Here is a 22,091-nt window from a genome sequence, read left to right as displayed (position 1 = left end):
GCCAGGCCTATTTAGCTAATCAAAGCATAGGGAAAAAATAAATTAAATGGGCTGAATTAATGGGCTCGGCCCATGTAAAACGCCGAATCAGACCGGGCTGAATCTTGTGCCACATCAGCTTGCCACGCTGGATGCCTATGTGGCCTGGGGAAGTTGCTAGTAACCAAAACAAAATAGTAGGCATATTTTGGTCGTAAACATCCACGACCTTCTCACAGAGAAGGTCGTTAATTTCAGTTTACGACCGCCAGCTTTTGACCTTCTGGTTTTGGTCAAAAAAGGTCGCAAATGAAAAACAATGACCTTTCAGTGACCAATAGTCAAGGTCACAAGTTGACATATTTGTTGTAGTGCCGGTGCGGGAGCAGGTGCAGGAGTCGGTGCGGGAGCAGGTGTAGGAGCCAGTGCGGGAGCAGGTGCGGGAGCAGGTGAAGGAGCCGGTGCGGGAGCAGGTGCAGCTGCAGGTGCTAGTGCAACGCTAGTCAAGCTGCTCCTGAGGAAGTCAGCAAGGGGAAAGTCCGCTGCATTTTTTCTGGATTTTGCTTGCTCCAATTGAAAACGGCCGGAACCAAGGTAGTAGACATATCTACAAGCACCTGTTTTGCGGCAGCTACCGCTGTTTCGACTGTCTCAGATGATTTCTTTTCAACCGCAATCTCAACCTTCTTGTCGATGTTTTCTTCAGTTAACCTCCGTCTTTCCTTTCTCTCCTCCGTGGTCTCACGGTAGTACTTCTTCCATGTGGCGCCATCTCCGACACTGTGCACGCGTCCATACGATGATCGAGTCTCCACCGGGAGTCCTTTCAATATGTTCAACGCCCGGTTGAATGGAGTGTCCCACTTGGGCCTCACGAACGCCTCAGATGGCGAGTCGCTTTCGGTCGCAATCCTGTGCTGCTCTCTCTGCAAAAGGCACAAGGATCGTTTACAAATATGACTACCGTGCAGTCGAATTGATCAGAAACAAAAATTACCAGCAGTCTCATGAACTCCGTCATGACCGCGTTCTTCTCGAAAACCTTCTTCACTGGGTCCCAACGATGCCGGGCCCTGAGGACGTCACGCTCCTGTGGGACGGTGAACTCCGCCAAGGGGTCTGGGATGCCCAGACTCGCGGCTTCTGCGTCCTCCTTGGCCCATATGGACCTCTTCCCGGCGTAACCACGGCCTCCGAGGTGGTGGCACCCAATGTTCTTCTGTTGAAGCCCCTTCATGTACTCCGAGTTTTTTTGGCAACTTCGGCCTCGCAAGCCGCCTTGAATATTTCAAAGTGCTCTGCCGTGATTGTCGGATTATCATTTACAATCTCGGAGTAGGGTTCCTTGTCGTTGACGATCCGATATTTCACCCTTGCTTTTCAGGCGGCCAACGCGTCGCTAAACTTGCTCATGGCGTGTTTGTTTATCTTCTTCATTGACGGGTCCTTATCTAGATCTTTATAATCCTTTTCATTCCGGCCCGGGAACAAGAATATCTGGTGCAGCTTCTTTAGGAGGAAGGGCCTCATATTATCTATCTTGTTTAGTTTCTCATCGTTGATGGTGGCGGTTGTCCGTATGATGCAGCCTATTTGATTGCCGTAGCACGCGCGCGCTTCCTCGGGCGCGTTTGGTTCAAAATTGCCGTCGTCCACCTCCGTGACCACCAGTCTAGTAGTCATGAGCTTGTTAGGAAGCTGTCGCCTCTTTGCTTTCGGTTCTATACCGGCTCCGCTCCCCGAGGCAGCGCCGGTCTCAGTCTCAGCGCCGATCTCGATGCCGGTCTGAGTCTTAGCGCCGGTCTCAGTCTCAGCACCGGTCTGCGTGTCGGTCTCAGTCCCCGATGCGACCGGTGGGCCCAGCATTGTTGTAGCAATAACGTCGTGTTTTGACCAGCGCTACTGCTATACCTCTGTGTATAAGGTTTTCCCTAGTAGTGTATGCTACTGTATTTTGCAGGGACCTTGTTGTAAAGTCAACTATTGATAGTGGGCTCCACATATGGCCTAAAACAATTTATACGAGATCTATTCTGCCGACACACACATCATACGTAAAAGCATTTTACGGTATCCCCTAAAACGATTTTGCACGAACTAAGTTGTCACATCCCTAAATTGTTTGCTTGTAAATAGTTGCATTAGAAGTGAATATCCAATTCGGTGCCTGGCTCTAGATGAACCCGGTGAACAGCAACACCATAAAAAATAGAAAAAAAAATAAAAACCTTTTTTTTGCTTGGAAGATGTTTGAGTGCAGGATGTGCGTGCAATATTTCATCCCATTTGAAAATTTGTGGAACATGTAGCAAAAAAAAAAAAGAAAACCAGCCAAAAAGTGCGTGAACTTACTCATATAGCCGAATTTTGTCTTTTTTGTCGCACACTCCTCAAATGTCAAAACTCCACCAAATTTCGCGCTACTCAAATGTCAAAACTCCACCAAATTTTGCACGAACATCACACACACAAGCATCTTGCTTTCAAAAAAATCAGATTTTTTTGATTTTTTTTCTATTTTTGTGAATTTTTTATTTTGCCCAGGCTTATCTAAGGCCGGGTGCTGAAACGCCGCTCTCCATTAGAAGCACTCATGCATCATATTTCAATTCCCTGAAATTTTGAGTTGAGGAATTTAAAGCACCAAAATTAAATAAAAAGGGCCAAGAACCCTAGAAATCTCATTCAATTTTTCCAAGATAGCCTTATACAATGTTTGGAAATTTTATCAAGGCCTATATTCCAAACCAAAATTTATGAACATTTTTAAAGAATTATTTTGGTCTTTGGATTTAAATCAATAACTATTTGCATTTGAAAGTATATTCATAATATATGGAATGTATTTTCAAAAAACTCTGAAATAAGCTCTTACGAAAAGTTGCCTCTGAGCCCAGCCATAAAAATATGATTGGCCCCAGCCCAGTTAACAGGCAGCTCAACAAGCCCAGAATGCAGTCCAACTACAGTCATAAACTCTCTAAAAATGACAAAGGCGTATGTGGATATACTTCTCACTATGAGAGGAGTGGATAGAACTTGTATCAAACGTATCTAGGTGGCAGGGTACAAATAAAACCTTCTCGTGCAAATCACAGCATTAACTGTAGACAGATGGTGTTTTCTACTTCCTCCGTGACAAAATGTAAGACATTTTTTATGCCTTATGCAAAATCAAAAAACATCTTACATTTTGGTACAGAGAGAGTAAATGTCTGTCCGGCTGTCCCAGACAGGGAGACAAAATGTACCAAAATATACAGACAAAATGTACCAAAATATACAGACAAAATGTCCCAGACAGGGAGACAAAACGTACACTAGAGTAGGACTCTGTAAATATAACCTCCTAGGAGGCATGTACTCTCTCTCACCTTTTCAATGCAATGAAACGCAAAAATCACTTCGCGTTTTCTCGAAAAAGAGCATGTCACATGAGGTAAAACTAAAACTGCTGATTCTAGGAAGACAATATTTTCAGGGACATGTCACATGAGGTAAAACTGCTGATTTGCAAAGGGGGGAGAATGCAGGAAAACCAATCTAATTTGAGGGTGGAAATCCGATTTACATGTCAGGAGCACACAGAAAAAAAATCTGGTTTGAGGGTGGATGGTTGCAGCAAGTACTTCCTCAGTGATGATTTGTCTACAATGGTAGTGACAAGTCCTGCTGAGATGAGAATCAGTTGGGTGTATCCAAACATAAGTATCCTGCACACGATATAGAAACGTCCATCAAACAAGGCATCCAACTTACAAAAAAAATCAGTTAGTGGTATTTTTGTTTCGAATCCTTAGGAGCCCAAAAATAACCCCACAAAAAAATCAATTAGAAATTAGTTCAAATCTGAACTAAAGGTATTTTAAGACTTCAAAATTTTGCATGCCCAAGCCACTTTGCCTACTCTAGTGCACATTTTTGCCAGCATCGGCCAAACTAAGGCAACCAAAACGTTGGCCAATATTTTGGCTAGTCAAGTTTTTGGTAGGCTTGACTTTGGCTCAAACCAAACACACCCTACATCCTAATAGTTCCCAAACAAATACTCCCTCCGTTCCGAATTACTTGTCTTGGATTTGTCTAGATACGGATGTATCTAGACTCATTTTAGTGCTAGATACCTCCGCATCTAGACAAATCTAAGACAAGTAATTCGGAACGGAGGGAGTACCTCTCATTCAAACAGCACATGCACCCCTACAGAAGCAAAACAAAAAACCACAGATACAAAAATGAAAAAAAAAAAAAAGTAATGTGAAGGGTAAAAGGAGACCCCTCTCCAAAGCACCGCATATGCTTAGGAACAAGAGACACATACATGAAGAAACCCCTTCCTCGCCACATAAACAAAGTTCAAGGTCATGGTCAAGGCTCTGTATCTATCAGATGACAGCTCAAGTCAATATCCTATTGTGCCGCATGGATATATTCTCGGCGCACTTATACAACGGTAAAAATAACTAAAACAGAAAATAAAATTAACAGGATGAACAAAAGAAAATGTAATTTTAACAATAGCCAGTTGTACAAAAGAAGGGTCTGAATATGAAAATAGCACTATGTTATAAGTAGTTAGTCATCATTGTAACCTTCAATAATCAATCAGTCTTCTTCTGGATCTTCTGGGCGCTGTAAAAAGATAAGATCAAATGAGCAGGGGGGCTTCTCTGGAGCAAATGACAAACAAGAGTATATAGTTCTCATTGTTCCAGTCACAGTTACAACCAAGAAGTTCAGTATACAGCAATGTAACATCCATTGGATCTATGTATCAACTAAACCTGAAAATTCTGGTGCTTCTGAAACACTGTCTAGTTCAACCTATCGAATAGCAGAAAAGCAAAATTTAACAGTAAAAACTAACACTAAAGAGAAAAAGTCAAAATTTAAAACCTTGTCCAGGGGGCTATTTGAAAGAAAATAAAAAAAAATCATACTAACAAAGAAAGAAAGAAAGAGACAGACTATTTACAGAACCAGTGAGTCTTACGGTCTCTGTGGATGTTCGAATTGAATTGCTATTTTCGAATTAGAGTCCCAATTAAATTTCAAGTTGAAATGGAAATGATGTATGATTGTGATTCAAATCTTTGTGTTCAGTTGCTTACGAAATTATTGTTAAAAATGAAACCATGGCCCAATTCCATTTTCTGTTTGGTTGCTGGCACCCATGTTACCTGGAAACCTCACAGAGCCATATTTCCTCTTCTTACGTACTCCATGTTGCTCTCTTCTGGAGTTCCCAATGCCAGGTTCTCATCCATGACCATGGCTGCCATACAACTGTAACACTGAGTCCAGCAATTCCAGCAACCTCACAGGACCGGACGGGTCTCCAGCTACCTCACCTTCTACTAATATAGACAGGGAACTTCTTTCTTCCTCAAGAAGAAAGTTCAAGAGATAGATACAGGGGTTCATCAATACCAGCAACCTTGCAGGACCCGGACAGTGCAGATCATGGTACGGGACTTCATAATCCAATACTCTCGCCACCCAAACAGCAGAATTCGCAAAGATACAATTCCGATTCCTCAGCCCGACTCCAACATACAGACTGGGTGTTGGGGATTTTTGTACAGTCGGTAACATTTTAAAGAACAGCCAATTACTGGTTGGAACAGATCAGCTGACGTTGATGGTCAGTAAACTGCCGATATGGCCAGTTAACTGCTATTCGGAGCCCTCACGATACGAGAACGTGCTATTCGAACCATTAACTGGTAGGTCCAGTTAATTTGTCTGACAAGCCGATTTATCAGCTGTGAGGCCGAATTATCAGCTGGGCCAATTAACTGCTGGGCATTTTTTAGCCCAAAACTGGCCCATTCCCTCCCTACTTTTCAATTTGCAGGTTTATGGCCTTCCAGATTGGCTGAAACATCACCAAAACATCAAGGCAACACTTTTCCTTGTTGCTATGTAGCCTAGGATTGCATATTTAGACAATAGTACATGGCATGCTCCTATATAGCCTAGGAAATATAGATATGGCCCTAGTTAATCTCCTGATAAATGGGTTAGCGATTAATTCAATTAAATGGTCGATTCGCCAATTAATCCCTACTCAGCACTCGACCGATATGGTACCTGTTACCGATATCCTGAACACTGGTTCTAGGATGGAAAGGTGCTATGTCTATGTAAATATGAGTAATCAAATGGCTATTTAAACATCAAAGAAAAAAATTCAACCATGTTTACTGAATTTGGTAGCAGATGCGAAGCACAAGCTAGCAAGTCACTTATCATAGTACTCCCTCCTTTCCGGTTTATTGGTCTCATCTTGCAAATCACATCAACCAAGGAGGACCTACTTAAGTGCTAGACAACATCTTAATACTACATGCATGGCCCTCTCACTCCTTCATGCATTGGTTTGTTCTATGCTGGGAACGGGAATTTGATAGAATTTAATGTGGACATAGCTATATTTGCATGTTTCCAAGCCAATGAGCCTTACAAACTGTAAATTTCTGATTTTTTTTTAGATAGGCCATGTGCCCCTCTAAATCGGAAAGGAGGTAGTAGCACCTGTTTTAGACTACAGTTAGCTACAAAATATGTGGGTTGTCCAAGAAAGCAAGGTATGACAGAACCCAAAAGCTCCAAAAGACAAACGAAATCAACCAGTTCAGTTACTAAGAATGTCATACCGGTAGGAAGTCCCAATCTTCCTCTCTCATATCAAATTTTTCAGTAGTTTCTTCATCAAGCAGTAACTGGACCAAAACAAATAATATAATATATAAATTGCCATTAGATATCATGTAAAAATCATCTGTTGAAAAACTCACAGTATGCATTCCAGTGTACTCATCATAGTCATGTACAACTGCTGGGACATACCTGAAAGGCAGAATATTGAAAGGCAAGGGGTTAAACCGGGCCGGCAACGGAAAACAACAGATAAAAGGACATCTAACGTCATCAATCAGATTTGAAGATGTGAAGGCATTACATTTTATCTCGTCGATCCCATAAACGGATGATCTCCCCAATACAATTATCTGAGGTTGTCTTTCTTTTCTTTATGTCGTGCTGATCTTGCGAGCTTCCTGAGTTGCCATTGTGAAGAACAAATGAGTTGAACGACTTAGACGTGCCAACCATTTTTCTGCAGTTTGAAGACCCACAATGACAATCTTGATCTGCTCCAAACTGGACAAATCTGTATATAAGGACATAGATTAGAAACAGGAAAAGTTTTGTGTACACCATGCGATAAAGCAAGGTGGGCGAAACAAATAAAAAATAATGAAAAAATAATTATAAACCCAGGAAACTGAATGACCATACTTATAGTCATAGGTCAGCTCCTCCCCTCTCTCTATGTCACGAAGAGCAAAAATTCCAACTCTGGTCTGTCCATCCACAGTCCTGAAAAATAACATGATACCAGTAGCAAATATCAGGGTCAGCAGCATGGATATAGAATAAGCAGTTCAATATAACTAACCATTTCTGCATCTCTGTGTTTGGTTCACAACTATGATTGATAAACCTGGACTTGTTCCCCTTGTTTGTCGCATCAATGACCATATTGCTACTGATCTCACAAAGATAGAAGTTAGTGTAACGTTGTCTCTTCATTTTCCATAGTCTTTCCTCACAAGTTCTGTCATCAATAACTAAAATATTGATGCAAGATATATGGATATTAGTTTGATCGCCCAGTATACAATGTGAGTAACCATCATAATACATAATACTTGCATTTGTCTGCATTTCATTTACTTGCTCAAAATAGATTTCAACAAACCCATACCTTCTCCTACATATTCTATAACAAATTCTCCTTTCTTTATTTCGTCCTCGGCTATCAATCCAAAGCCACATTTCTCTGTCTAGAATAATATAACAGTCTTTTAGGGAACTGTTGGGAAAGTGAAAAGAAATTACATACCAATTAAAGGTTTTATGTAACAATCAAATTTATACACCACTCCACATGAAATCTAGAGAACGGTCATTAAATAATAATGTTTGGCTATACTTCAAAAAACATCAAACATGAAACACCTTGCTTAGATTCTCTGTGGAATTATTAACACATAAGAGCAAACTTTCCTCCTCGCATTTATTTTTTCCAATTGTGAAGTATTCAATGTTGAAGTATTGCTTGTATTGTGCATGAAGAATGAAGATACTGGCTCTTAAGATAAAGAAAGTTTCATATAGGGATTTGCGATGGTTTAAGGCACAGGATCAGTTGCGCACAAAACGTGACTATATGTTGGATATTTTGCTAACATGCAGATATAAGGGCCAGCTCAAATATGAAGTACAGGGATAAGTAATGGTGTTCCTAAGATATCTCTGAATTATATATAGTTCCAGAAAGAAATACAAAATAACTTGCGAGTACGGAAAAACGTTATATGTAATGTAACATCATAAGGAAAAACAATACCAGACAACACAGTAGCATAAATTGACCTAGGGGCCACAGTAAAATACTGACTATAGAAACAAATGTCTTGAACGGTAAAATCATCAGAGATCATATAACCAAGAAAATGACTCAAATTTGTTATCTGCACACAGATTCAACATGTATGTATAGGATATAGTCAAATATGATAGGTCAAGAATATTTTCCTCCGTTTGTATCCGCTAAGGTGTTCCTAAACACAAATTAGGTCGCATATGGACAGGTAACTGTTAGCTGCACAGACTAACATTACAACTCACCAGAATCAAGAACCTGCGGTGAAAAATATTGGAAGTCAGAGGAGGCCATAGCCACTGTTGGAGGTGCCGACAGCAGCAGGTTTTGGGAGAGGAGAATAGCAGCAGCCAGCAGGCACCTGTGGCGTGAATAGGCCTTGCTGTGGTGGATTTGGGCTGCCAGCATCATTCAGCAGTAACATGGGACAAAAAGGATGTCCGGACGAGTCAAGGACACGCAAACTTGATGTCAAGGAAACTGAGGTGGCCTGGCATTGGGTTGAACCACAGGCCCCGGAAGCCAGATGGGGAACAGGGAGAGGAACATCCCTGCCCCTGGTTCACAGGGTTCATCCACCAATACTCGGTTACCCCCATTGTGGTTGAAATAAAAGATCTCTCATCCCTATGAAAAAAACAATCCATGGACAGAATACCAGACAACCAATAAAGCCTACTGGAGGAATTTTTTACCAGGAAACAGGGGAGCCCCATTGGCGTACCTAACATGTGGAGTCTTCACATATAGTTGTGGTTAGACAGAATTGTACCATGTATAGCAGATCAGGTCACAAACACCTGCCTCAAGAAAGGGGTTTGACTCATTCAAGTTGTGCCGTCAAAATTACTAACCATTTCATTTATTTACTAGTATCTTCAAAGAAAGAAAGAAGAGAAGTCATTGTACCTGAGCAGTTTATGTGAGGAAATTGCAGTTTGAGAGTTCAAATATGCTTATTTTCAGCAATGAAAGGGAGAAATAGAAGTTATAGATTAGATTGGTCTGCATAAGCAGAATGGGTGGTATACTAACACATAAATACAATGATTATGTATTTAACTTATATTCCTTTAGGCGGGATCATCATTGCTGCTATTGACTTGTTGATTGATCATGGAGTTACAAGCAAGCAAATTGAAGTTGCAAGCCCATGGAACTTTCTGTATTTATTTCTCAATTATTCGTTCATTCAACCTAACACGTGAATGCAGGTAGCAGCTGTTGCAGCACGTCCAGTGCCACAATAGCCAGCAACAAGTTCCCTGGGGAAGATTAGATAAGAAATGCCATATGTGTATAGCAGGTTTCCCGTTGTTTAGTCTGTTTTTGGTCTTCAGGCTCCATGTGTACGGAGGGATGATCGATTCTGAAGTAGATGAGAGAGGGTATTGCCTTAAAGTTATTGCTGTCCAATGCTTATACTGTAAAGTGTGTACATAACGTTTCCATTCTTCAATATAATGCATCTGGCCTCTAGGTCGGGTGACCGATGAAACGGAGCAGTGACTAACGTCGTTGATTTGTACCCACAGGTACATAGTTCCAGGGTTGGGAGGTGCTAGTGATAGAAGCTTCACTACATAATCGGACTATTCAGTTTTGATGTAGACACTGTTCAGTGAGAATCGCATATGCTAATTTTTGAGGATTGTTGTATTGGAGTACTTGAGTGTTAACATTGTACTGCCTTATTCTGTCGTCAGTAATATACTTTTGATTTTTGTTATTTTGTAATTATCCATTTTTTATGGTTGTAACGCACATGACTAACTGTCACATCTCTCTGGAAAAACAGCTTATCCTTCAAGGGATAACATCTATTTTCCTTTTTTTTTCTTGTGTGTATGTGATGATCTCTGTTCCCGAATCATCTTTCAGATTCGTGAGTGCTTCTCAGTCAACAAAAAAGGAATGACCAACTGTGCCCATTTCCATCAGACCAATAATGCATGAAGGCGAAGCAATGCCAAAGCAAACTTAACAGATCATGAATAGCTGTCTGGAGGTGTAAAATTAGTGTGGCCACCGGTATTTAGCTCATTAAATGGGCGGAATGAGTGAATTGAATAGCTCCAAGAGCAGATGATACTGTTATGATTTGGAATATTGCGAGCTACGGCATGTACAATGGGGTTGTTCTCCATCGTGATATTTACCAAAGCATGGGAGGAGAAAGAAACAAACTTGTTTCACTCCAGGGAAAGCTAAGAGAAGGCTAATTGTTCTTAAGAATACGGTCTCTAACATTGTATTAATGTTTATAGCCATTCTAACAAGTCTTATTGGAAGGTTAAAAGTTTGCATCCAGAGAGTAATCCAGGAATAATATGGCAAGTTTGGTTAGCCCATCTGTTAGTCTCACATTGTTGACAATTGTACCAACAGTACTATTTGTCACAAACTGTGTGACCTATCACCATCCCCTGTGGGCCGTGGCAAGACACCACTCTGAGGTAATTGCTGGGCATTGACGAAATAGGCTCTTGATACAGTATTGTTGTTCTGCACAGCCACTACTCTGCTACTAAAAAACCTCTGCAAGATCTCCACCCTGATCACTGAAACTAAATAAGTCCACAAAATTTAGGAAAATTTAGCTAATATTTTTAATCTGCAGCCAGTCACTCACACTATTACATTCATACGTGTGTTTTCCTCGCATATTTTCTGTTCAAGTTTTATACTGCTCCAATGCAAACCTTATTTTGTTCATTCTTATCTATGCAGAATTTAGTTGTCGGTAGACACAAAGCTGTGTGTTTCTGTGAAGTTGATGGTAGAGATCCTTGCTGGGCTTTTGACAGTGAGAAGTTTGTAGGTTGGTTTCAGGGCTATATACCTTACATTATTAAACATTAGAGAAGCTGGAAGAATACCCTTAATGATTATGGCTCCTCTAATCTTATAAAATAAGCAACCCACAGTCCCCTTACAATACAACACAGAAACTAGAACACATTCTATTCAAGGCCCGTGCAATAAAAATATATTATATTCAGATATTACATCATAGCACCATATATAGCAGTGGCAGTGTTCCTCCTCACTTTCCCTCTTAAATGGCTAGTTTTCCAAACTCACTAATTATGAAAACTTGAATCGGCCGTACCTTAATCAATTCTGTTTTGAATAAAGATCGGAGCTGGAATGATTTATTGGCACACTTGTTCTCACATTTACAGTTTGATGAACAACAAGAGAACAGCATCCTGCACCAATAAAATAGTGGTTCAGAATTGTTCTTTCCAGACAATACTGAATTTTACAAGTACATTAATCAAATAGCTAAGAACAATTCGTCCGTTCTCTTCATGTTTCCTACAGAGTACGGAGCAATTATATTATGCACAAATGTGTGTGCGTGCCTGCAAACACAACGGGGAGGGAGGGAGAGAGAGGGAGTACCCGCATTGGCAATCTTTTCCACAAGTAACTGATGATTCAGAAGAAAGGGAGCAGGAACAAAAAATGCCATCATCTTCAACCCGCTTCTTAGTGAGATAAATATCTTAGTAGAATTAAGGACATCAATAATGTGAAAAAAAATGATCATTAGCAGAATAAAAGTTCACATCATGAGACTGCAAATGAGCAATTAAAACTTGATATTCCTACTCATGGGGGAGGGGGGGGGGGGTGAGAACCACAACATATCAAGCCATTTTGAAATGCATCTTCGTAAGAAAATTATTACAAAATGTAAAAATATTTATTTCCCCATACCATGTTGCTTTCTACATCCAAGACTAGCATCAGATTTCCTCACATGTTACATTACAGTTTTAGGTGTATCACAAATCCAAACTGTCAAGTGAAATACATTGAAAGGTATGATGAATCATACTTCACAACATAGCAGAACATGAAAACTTCAACCCGACATTTTACTAAATTAAATCATGCAATGGTGCACATGATTGCTGCTCTAAGAACTTGAGAAGTAAATAGGCTTCAAGAAATGATAGGCAAGGATACTCCGCTTAATTGGTATGTAGTAGCCCAGCTTCCATTCTTTCAACGCAGATGGCAGATCAAAATCTACAAAATCTGCAGGATCTTTCAGCACCTTAGTCAATTCATCAAATACATGCTCAGGTCCCTGCACAACAAATATTGATAATAATATCACTAGAATTTCTCTCTTTGAATTTGTTCAACTTGAATTTTAATGCCTTGCAGATTTTTCAAATCTGACAGTTTGTGGCGACTGTTTAAGCATTATAGTAACCATGACCGACCACCCTATCCTACTTGCTCTTCCTATCGGGCCTCGATAGATACACGCAAAGGAGCAATCCTTCCCTGCCCGGCGATCTTCCCTAGCCATGGCGATCAGTTCCTTTTCCTCTACTCTTATAGGTACGCTGCTTCCTTGCACAGCTTCGCTGAAGAATTTGGGCGCCCACCGAGTCTGTTACTAGGCCAAACTGTAAGCAAAGTTCCCTATCTGTGTAGATTGGCGAACGGGTAGATTGTAAATAAGATAAATTGGTGGACTGTAGAATATGAGTCCACTTTTAAACAGTTTTTTTCACACAGCCTACTGTGCCGATCATATTTACAGTAGAATTTTCTTTCTAGCTTATGTTCAGTCTAACATAAACATAGTGTAAAATCCACCATCAGTTCCTTAAGTAGTGTGGTGCACTCGCTTTAGTCCTCCTACTCTAAAATCACATATTTGGACCCCCTAAACTTGCTAAAGCGGTGCGCCTTGGTCCAAAACTGCTTACAATAACACTGACAATGACCAACCATGTGAGGGGTTGACCATGCCACTTGGTTATTTGCTCACTACTAAGGGTGAAACCGAATCGGGTTCGGCTGGATAATGCTCATACCATATCCTATTCCATTTTTTTCTCGGATGCGGAAAAAAATACAGAATATATCGGAAATGTACATGGTGTTGGTACGATAACAGAGTGGTGGCTGAACGGAAGCGGAAAAAAATGTTCGGACAATACAAGAAAAACAAGTACACAACATCTCAACAGGACATACTTCAGCACCTTGCAGCTCTAAGTCCAAGTGCACATGCTAATAAAAGGCTACTGCCAGGATCAATAGAACAAGCATCGCCATCATATCAAAAACAAGAAAAGACCAGCCAGCAGCCCAGCACCATCAAGCTCCATCAGCAAACAGCATCACGTAGACATAGAACACCATACAACTGGAGCTAGACTAGCTAATTGGACACTGCAGAACTGCATGGTGTCTTTGTTATGGCATGGCATTTGCTAACTATCATTACTGAGTGATACATGGTTAACAACATCAATTAGAATAAACATCTAACCAAGATAACTAATATACTGCAAACTAGTACATGACCATTACTTGCTTGTTAGCAGGGCAATTCCTAGTTGATATGCTTACTGAATAAACAGAGTTCAGACTTGATATGCTACACCAGTACATGCTACAGCAATGAATTCAGAGTTCCCAGCTGCAACTAGCAAGTAACAGAAACGGCACGGCATAGAGAACGAACCATGTCCCAAATATGGACCTTGATGAGCTTGTTGTCGATGGTAAAATGAGATCAGCGGGCGACGACAGTACGAGAGGGGCGGCGGTAGCAGGGAAGTGGAAAGGTAAGCGGGCGGGCGCCGTCGAGCTCGTGCGGGGCACCGGGGCAGAAGCCGGTGAAGTGGTGACGGCGACCGGCAGGCGGCTGAGCCGGGGCGGCGGAGGGGACCGGGGAGCGGCAGAGGGGGCCGAGTAGCGGCGGAGCGGAGCGAGGTGAGCGCCGCCGCCAAGCTCAGCGACGGGCTGAGGAGGAGCCGAGGAGGGGTGGCCGACGGGCAGGGGTGAAGTTTTTATTTTTTCTAATCTATGTTTAGGTTTTGGGTTGGGCCGTTTTCGGGCTAGGCCTTTTTGGGCTTGGACCTTATGCAAAATAGAATAAGATTTCACTCTTTAAATTTAAATTTAAATCATGTACTCTTAGGAAATGTATAACTAATTCATGAACTTACAAAAATATGAATAATATATGAAAATTCTCATAAACATGTCTTATCCATTCATGTAAAAAATTAGGCATTTCAGGTAAATATATATTGTATGTTCTTCATATGGTGCATTAATTAGTGATTAAAAATAGAAAATAAATATTATTACATAACACGCAACAATTTAAATTTATTTTTTTAATTCGACATATCACATGAAGTTGTAGGTAAAATCTCCATTGAAAAATATGATGGGAAAATATTTTGATGGTTGTCGTTATTGTTTGTTGTACTTGTTCTGTTGTTTGCTTTTTTCCCTTCTTTTGTACTCTCACCGTTCCAAAATACTTGTTCTGGTTTTAGTTTAAATTTGAAAAGGGGGTAGTAATAATTTGGACGTGTGCATCTTTGATGCCTTAAGTACCTCTTGAGATCGTATTGGTGCAAAGACCGGGTGTAATTGGTATCTTCTCCATATTAATATATTCCCTTTTATCTAAAAAAATCATGTATCTACATTGTCCTTTGATGCTCATAATTGAACACATACACACATGCTTTACTGTTATAGAAAAAATATTTTAATCTTGAAATTCGCCGCTCTATGTGTCCTTTTAACAATCAAGATGTCTTGTTAGCTATTTTTGTTCTTCCAACATGCAATACCAAACATTGATAGAATCCATCTTCATTTGCTCGCTTCCTCATAAGAAACTACATGTGTGCACACGTGCAATTGCAATTGTATGGTCACACATCAATATTGTGATCTGAAGCTTGTTAGAGCCCATTCGGAAGCTCTCCAGCTCCGCTTGAGGAGTTGGCCGAACGCCTCGGCTCCGCCAAGCCAGCTTCAAGAAGTGGAGGCCTCCTCCAGTGCAAATTTGAGAAGCACAAGCCCAGCTTCACGAAATGGCGGAGAGGGAGTTCGGCATAATTACTAGGAATGTCACCGCCAAATCAAGAAAATGATTCGTTTTGTAGTCGCATGTGGCCTGCTTTGCTCCTGTTTCGGGCGAGTGTCGTGTTGCCAAACGAAACAAAATTCTCCCGAGAAGCTGGATCCCTGATGGAGGAGCGGGAGTTGGGAATTTAGAGAAGCTGGACGACTTCCGGACGGGGCCTTGGTGTTGTAATGGCTCAAAATCTGCTTCAAAGAGGAGATGGTTGTATGCCAACAATGCGGTAGAGAGGCTACTGTAAAAAAACTATGTGCCGGAGAGGCGCTCTCGTGAAAGCTAATTCTTCGACGGGGGCGATGCAGGTGATTATAGTGCTAGAGAGTGTTTTGCTCCTTCTTGAAGGCACTGTCGAATAGTACTTCCTCGACAGTGGATCATGTCTGGTCAGGGCATGAGGTAGCCGCATAGGTTGTAAACAATTGGACCCTTCTCAAGGGTCGATGAGATGAAGCTAGCCACGAGGGCGCATATAGCCAGTTGTTTCCCCTCCTTGGAGGCCTTTTTCAATAACCCACTCACAACTCATTCATATATGGTGATGGAGGCGTGTTTCGTTGAGAGATGGCTTTGTCGGCCATTGTTTCTTTTTTTTCATCTACATTATTGTTGTAACCACATTTTGTTCCCCTTATCTCAATGAAGCAGCAGATGGTCTGCTTTCTTGTCAAAAAATATATATGCAAACAAAAACAAAAGTGCATAGCTCATTTCTCTATGACAACTTTAACAGAAGGGTTTGTATACTCTTTGTTTACATCTTTCTAAAATCATTATTGTTAGACTTAGACCTAGTGATGAGATTGTAATTATGTCTGTGAATGTGTATATATGTGTATACATCTCAAAAAATATATATGCAAACAAAAACAAAAGTACATGTGTATATATGTCTGTGAATAATACAATATTTCTCATGGGTCAACTAGCAAAATAAATTGAAATTCTCCCAAAAGAAAAGGAAAGGACTAAGCTTTAGAGTTTGAGATGTTCCTCGATTGTCACGCCAAAGAGGCACAACAAGTGAAGATGCATATTTGTATTTCCCAAAATCTCTCATGCCTAACTAACTATTTGTCTAGTGATATGATACGTCTCCGTCGTATCTATAATTTTTGATTGTTCCATGCCAATATTCTACAACTTCCATATACTTTTGGCAACTTTTTATACTATTTTTGGGACTAACATATTGATCCAGTGCCCAGTGTCAGTTCCTGTTTGTTGCATGTTTTTTGTTTCGCAGAATATCCATATCAAACGGAGTCCAAACAGGATAAAAACTGACGGAGATTTTTTTTGGAATATATATGATTTTTGGGAAGAAAATCCACGCGAGACGGTGCCTGAGGGAGGCACGAGGCAGGGGGCGCGCCCCACCCCCCTGGGCGCGCCCCTGACCCTCGTGGCCACCCCGTAAGGCGGTTGATGCCCTTCTTTCGCCGCAAGAAAGCTAATATCCAGATAGAGATCGTGTTAAAATTTCAGCCCAATCGGAGTTACGGATCTCCGGGAATATAAGAAACGGTGAAAGGGTAGAATCTGGGAACACAGAAACAGAGAGAGACAGATCCAATCTCGGAGGGGTTCTCGCCCCTCCCATGCCATGGAGGCCATGGACCAGAGGGGAAACCCTTCTCCCATCTAGGAAGAAGGTCAAGGAAGAAGAAGGAGGAGGGAGGCTCTCTCCTCCTCGCTTCCGGTGGCACCGGAGTGCCACCGGGGGCCATCGTCATCACTACAATCTTCACCGACTACTTCACCGCCATCATCACCAACTCTTCCCCCTCTATGCAGCGGTGTAACCTCTCTCTTACCCGCTGTAATCTCTACTTAAACATGGTGCTCAATGCTATATATTATTTCTCAATGATGTATGGCTATCCTATGATGTTTGAGTAGATCCGTTTTGTTCTATGGGCTATTTGATGATCAAGATTGGTTTGAGTTGCATGTTTTATTATTGGTGCTGTCCTATGGTGCTCTCCGTGTTACACAAGCATGAGGGATACCCGCTTTAGGATGTTGCAATACGTTTATGATTTGCTTATAGTGGGTTGCGTGAGTGACTGAAACACAAACCCGAGTAAGGGGGTTGTTGCGTATGGGATAAAGAGGACTTGATGCTTTAATGCTATGGTTGGGTTTTACCTTAATAATCTTTAGTAGTTGCAGATACTTGCTAGAGTTCCAATCATAAGTGCATATGATCCAAGTAGACAAAGTATGTTAGCTTATGCCTCTCCCTCATATAAAATTGCAATAATGATTACCGATCTAGTTATCGATTGCCTAGGGACAAATAACTTTCTCGTAACAAAAAGTTCTTTACTAAAACTAACTTAGTTGTGTCTTTATCTAAACAGCTCCTACTTTTTATTTACGTAATCTTTATTATCTTGCAAACCCATCCAAAAACACCTACAAAGTACTTCTAGTTTCATACTTGTTCTAGGTAAAGCGAACGTCAATCGTGCGTAGAGTTGTATCGGTGGTCGATAGAACTTGAGGGAATATTTGTTCTACCTTTAGCTCCTCGTTGGGTTCGACACTCTTATTTATCGAAAACTATTGCGATCCCCTATACTTGTGGGTTATCAAGCCTTTTTCTGGCGCCATTGCCGGGGAGCAATAGCGTGGGGTGAATATTCTCGTGTGTGCTTGTTTGCTTTATCACTAAGTAATTTTTATTTGCTGTTCTTAGTTGTTCTCTATCTTTAGTTATGGATATGGAACACGAAATACCAAAAAAAATTAGGTGTACTTGCTAGTCATGGAGATGAGGAACCTCCTAAAACCCTCGATGCTCGTTATGTGACAGAAATTATGTACTACTTTGATAATCCTGAGAAAACCTCATTCAATATGGTAATGGGAGTAACGTTGGATCAACGTGAATACTTTAGGGATTATCGCTTGACACAAAAAGGGAAACTATTATGGGATCAAATTTATATATTGAAGTGGTATGCTCGGCAAGTATGCTTGAGTTATGATTATACTTGTTGCTCTAGGATGAAGGCTCAACACCTTCCCTTTTCATGCAAATTTAATGATAATGAAGCCTTAGCTTCTTATGTTAATGGTATATATGATTACTATGATGTGGAACAAATAGAAGAATTTGTTGCTTTTAAGGGTGCTTATGAAATTGAATCTTTGTTTGAAAAGTATGAAGCTTTTGATGATGATGTTTATAGGCCTGAAAATTTAGCTATCTAAAATATTGTTATGATAATTATGAATATAATTCCTATATTAATGCGCTTATTGAGAAAGTCTCCGTTGTCCAAGAAGAGACTAATATTTTGCAGGAATCTATGGAAGAAGAAGTTGATGAAACTGTGAGCTCATTGGATGAAAAAGATGAGGAGGAGAGCGCAGAACAAAAGGAGGAAGAGCGGATTGATCACCCGTGCCCACCTTTTAATGAGAGTAACTCTTCAACTCATACATTGTTTAATTCCCCTTCATGCTTACCGAAGGATGAATGCTATGATAATTGCTATGATCCAGTTGATTCTTCTGAAATATCCCTTTTTGATGATATTTGCTTGCTATAGTTCCTTATGTTAAACATGAAATTGTTGCTATTGCACCCACGCATGATAGTCCTATTATCTTTTTGAATTCTCCCAACTACACTATATCGAAGAAGTTTACTCTTATTAAGGATTATATTGATGGGTTGCATTTTACTATTACACATGATGATTTTGATAGATATAATATGCATGTGCTTGCTGCTCCTACTTGTAATTATTATGAGAGAGGAACTACATCTCCGCCTCTTTATGTTTCCAACACGAAAAAATTGCAAGAAACTGTTTATACTATGCATTGGCCTTTACTTTGTGTGCATGAATTGTTCTTTTATGACATGTCAATTGATGTCTACTACACAACCTTATTCCTGTAGACGTTGTTGGGCCTCCAAGTGCAGAGGTTTGTAGGACGTAGCAAATTTCCCTCAAGTGGATGACCTAAGGCTTATCAATCCGTAGGAGGCGTAGGATGAAGATGGTCTCTCTCAAGCAACCCTGCAACCAAATAACAAAGAGTCTCTTGTGTCCCCAACACACCCAATACAATGGTAAATTATATATGTGCACTAGTTCGGCGAAGAGATGGTGATACAAGTGCAAAATGGATAGTAGATAATGGTTTTTGTAATCTGAAAATATAAAAACAGCAAGGTAACTAATGATAAAAGTGAGCACAAACGGTATTGCAATGCTAGGAAACAAGGCTAGGGTTCATACTTTCACTAGTGCAAGTTCTCTCAACAATAATAACATAATTGGATCACATAACTATCCCTCAACATGCAACAAAGAGTCACTCCAAAGTCACTAATAGCGGAGAACGAACAAAGAGATTATGGTAGGGTACGAAACCACCTCAAAGTTATTCTTTCCAATCAATCCGTTGGGCTATTCCTATAAGTGTCACAAACAGCCCTAGAGTTCATACTAGAATAACACCTTAAGACACAAATCAACCAAAACCCTAATGTCACCTAGATACTCCAATGTCACCTCAAGTATCCGTGGGTATTATTATATGATATGCATCACACAATCTCAGATTCATGTATTCAACCAACACATAGAACCTCAAAGAGTGCCCCAAAGTCTCTACCGGAGAATCATGATGAAAACGTGTGCCAACCCCTATGCATAGGTTCATGGGCGGAACTCGCAAGTTGATCACCAAAACATACATCAAGTGAATCACGTGATATCTCATTGTCACCACAGATACGCACGACAAGACATACATCAAGTGTTCTCAAATCTTTAAAGACTCAATCCGATAAGATAACTTCAAAGGGGAAACTCAATCCATTACAAGAGAGTAGAGGGGGGAGAAAACATCATAGGATCCAAATATAATAGCAAAGCTCCTGATACATCAAGATCGTATCACCTCAAGAACACGAGAGAGAGAGAGAGATCAAACACATAGCTACTGGTACATACCCTCAGCCCTGAGGGAGAACTACTCCCTCCTCATCATGGAGAGCACCGGGATGATGAAGATGGCCACCGGAGAGGGATTTCCCCCTCCGGCAGGGTGCTGGAACGGGTCTAGATTGGTTTTCGGTGGCTACGGAGGCTTCTGGCGGCGGAACTCCCGATCTATTGTGCTCCCCGATCGTTTTAGGGTATATGGAGATATATAGGCGGAAGAAGTACGTCAGGGGAGCCACGAGGGGCCCACGAGGGTGGAGGGCGCGCCCCCCTGCCTCGTGGCTTCCTCGTTGCTTCCCTTACGTGGACTCCAAGTCTCCCAGGTTGCTTTCCTTCCAAAAATAAGTTCCGTGAAGTTTCAGGTCAATTGGAATCTGTTTGATTTTCCTTTTCTGCGATACTCTAAAATAAGGAAAAAAACAGAAACTGGCACTGGGCTCTAGGTTAATAGGTTAGTCCCAAAAATCATATAAAATAGCATATAAAACATCCAAGGTTGATAATATAATAGCATGGAACAATCAAAAATTATAGATATGTTGGAGACGTATCAGCATCCCCAAGCTTAATTCCTGCTCGTCCTCGAGTATAAGCATACTTACGCTCCCGATATTGACCCGTCATTGCTGATCCATGATGAAGCTGTCTTTCAAGCATTAATGGGAATCGACTGGACAACTGTTGATTTCCAGCCGCTGGGTAGAGAAACTGAAGCTGAAGCGGCGCGGGATGACCCACAACCATCAGGCCGGGCTGGTGACCAAGCTTGAACCGGAAGCCGGTTTAAAACTGCTTCTCTCTTGCGAAAAACAATGATCTTATTGTGGGCACCGTGTTGCCTTGTAATAGGCTAGCTGATACTTTTGATGCTGATATGCCTTCGTGCATAATTACTGCAACTTGCTTTTCCTTTGGGTGATTTACTTTCCAAAGTACTTTCTGCAATAAAAAATTTAAAGTGCCACCGCGGTTGTACCGTCAGGCGGAATATGATGTCTGCATACATGAAATCAAAACATCCGAAATTTTTAAGTATATGACCAAATTTTGAGATACATAATACCTGCCATCGTTGGACGTGAAGTTGGCTTGGCCAATCTTGAAGCGGAGTTTTATAAACCCACACTGTTGGAGGAGATAGCAGCTCCTGTATATATATGATGCCGGTTTACCATGTAAACCGTGCCGGGTTATAATAAACACCGTGTTACTCCGTAATAAGATGTTAACAAAAAATCAAACCGAGCAAATAGTCTCTGGATTAAAATGGACCGTGTTCCGTCAATTGACAGTTTGAACCGGCTTAAAACTTTGTCGGTTTAAAAAACGCAATAAAAAGAAAGAAATATCTTTCAAAGAAAAATGTGAAGCAAAGGCAATGACAAAACCGTTTGCAAAAAGAGGCTTATTTGAGCTGATCAGATGGCGTTACCATGGTCGGACACGACCAAGCTCCCGATAGGTGTAGCTATGGTTCAAGTCAGCCAGGTCCCCAAATGAAACCGTGGCATTTATGCCGATCAAGTGGCATGGCAATGGTTCGGGTTCGACCAAGCCCCCAAGTGATGCTGTGGCCTTAGGCCGATCAAGAGGCATGAGTGGTTCAGACATGACCAAGTCCCCAAGTGATCTGGTGGCTTTCGCCTATCAAGAGGCATTGCATTGGTTCGGACACGACCAAGCCCCCAAGTGATATAACATGATGCTTTTGAAAAGCTAACTCAAGGGGTAAACCGGAGGCCGCTTTAGAACAACTCCGTGTAAC

At 41.1% G+C, this 22,091-nt stretch overlaps 1 protein-coding gene across 2 annotated transcripts; it reads right to left on the bottom strand.

Moving 5' to 3' along the window:
- Positions 1-3,366: 3,366 nt before the first annotated feature.
- LOC125519248 (histone-lysine N-methyltransferase ASHH3) lies at positions 3,367-14,257 on the bottom strand. Of its 2 annotated transcripts, XM_087534749.1 has the most exons (12): positions 13,932-14,257; positions 12,410-12,533; positions 11,840-11,942; positions 11,544-11,643; positions 7,751-7,829; positions 7,442-7,613; positions 7,282-7,362; positions 6,944-7,153; positions 6,780-6,831; positions 6,639-6,704; positions 4,572-4,611; positions 3,367-3,692 (listed from the first exon to the last, which is right to left on the bottom strand). In XM_087534749.1, the coding sequence occupies exons 1-11, from the start codon at positions 13,932-13,934 to the stop codon at positions 4,585-4,587; spliced, it is 1,017 nt and encodes a 338-aa protein (XP_087390875.1). In that variant the 5' UTR covers positions 13,935-14,257; the 3' UTR covers positions 3,367-3,692; positions 4,572-4,584. The 2 variants fall into 2 exon arrangements, with proteins under 2 accessions (XP_087390875.1, XP_087390874.1); XM_087534748.1 differs by lacking the exon at positions 3,367-3,692 and having other exon boundaries at positions 4,302-4,611.
- Between the last annotated feature and the right edge of the window lie 7,834 nt (positions 14,258-22,091).

The sequence above is a fragment of the Triticum urartu genome, chromosome 7A (assembly GCF_056163025.1).
Source record: "Triticum urartu cultivar PI428250 chromosome 7A, HENAU_Tu73, whole genome shotgun sequence".
Classification (NCBI taxonomy): Eukaryota; Viridiplantae; Streptophyta; class Magnoliopsida; order Poales; family Poaceae; genus Triticum; species Triticum urartu.
This window is presented reverse-complemented; position numbering and strand designations above follow the sequence as displayed.

Coding starts and splice junctions, on each gene's coding strand:
- LOC125519248 (XM_087534749.1), bottom strand. Junction 7,363..7,441: donor AACACAGAGATGCAGAAATG/GTTAGTTATATT, acceptor GTTATTTTTCAG/GACTGTGGATGGACAGACCA. Junction 6,832..6,943: donor TGGGATCGACGAGATAAAAT/GTAATGCCTTCA, acceptor TCTGCCTTTCAG/GTATGTCCCAGCAGTTGTAC.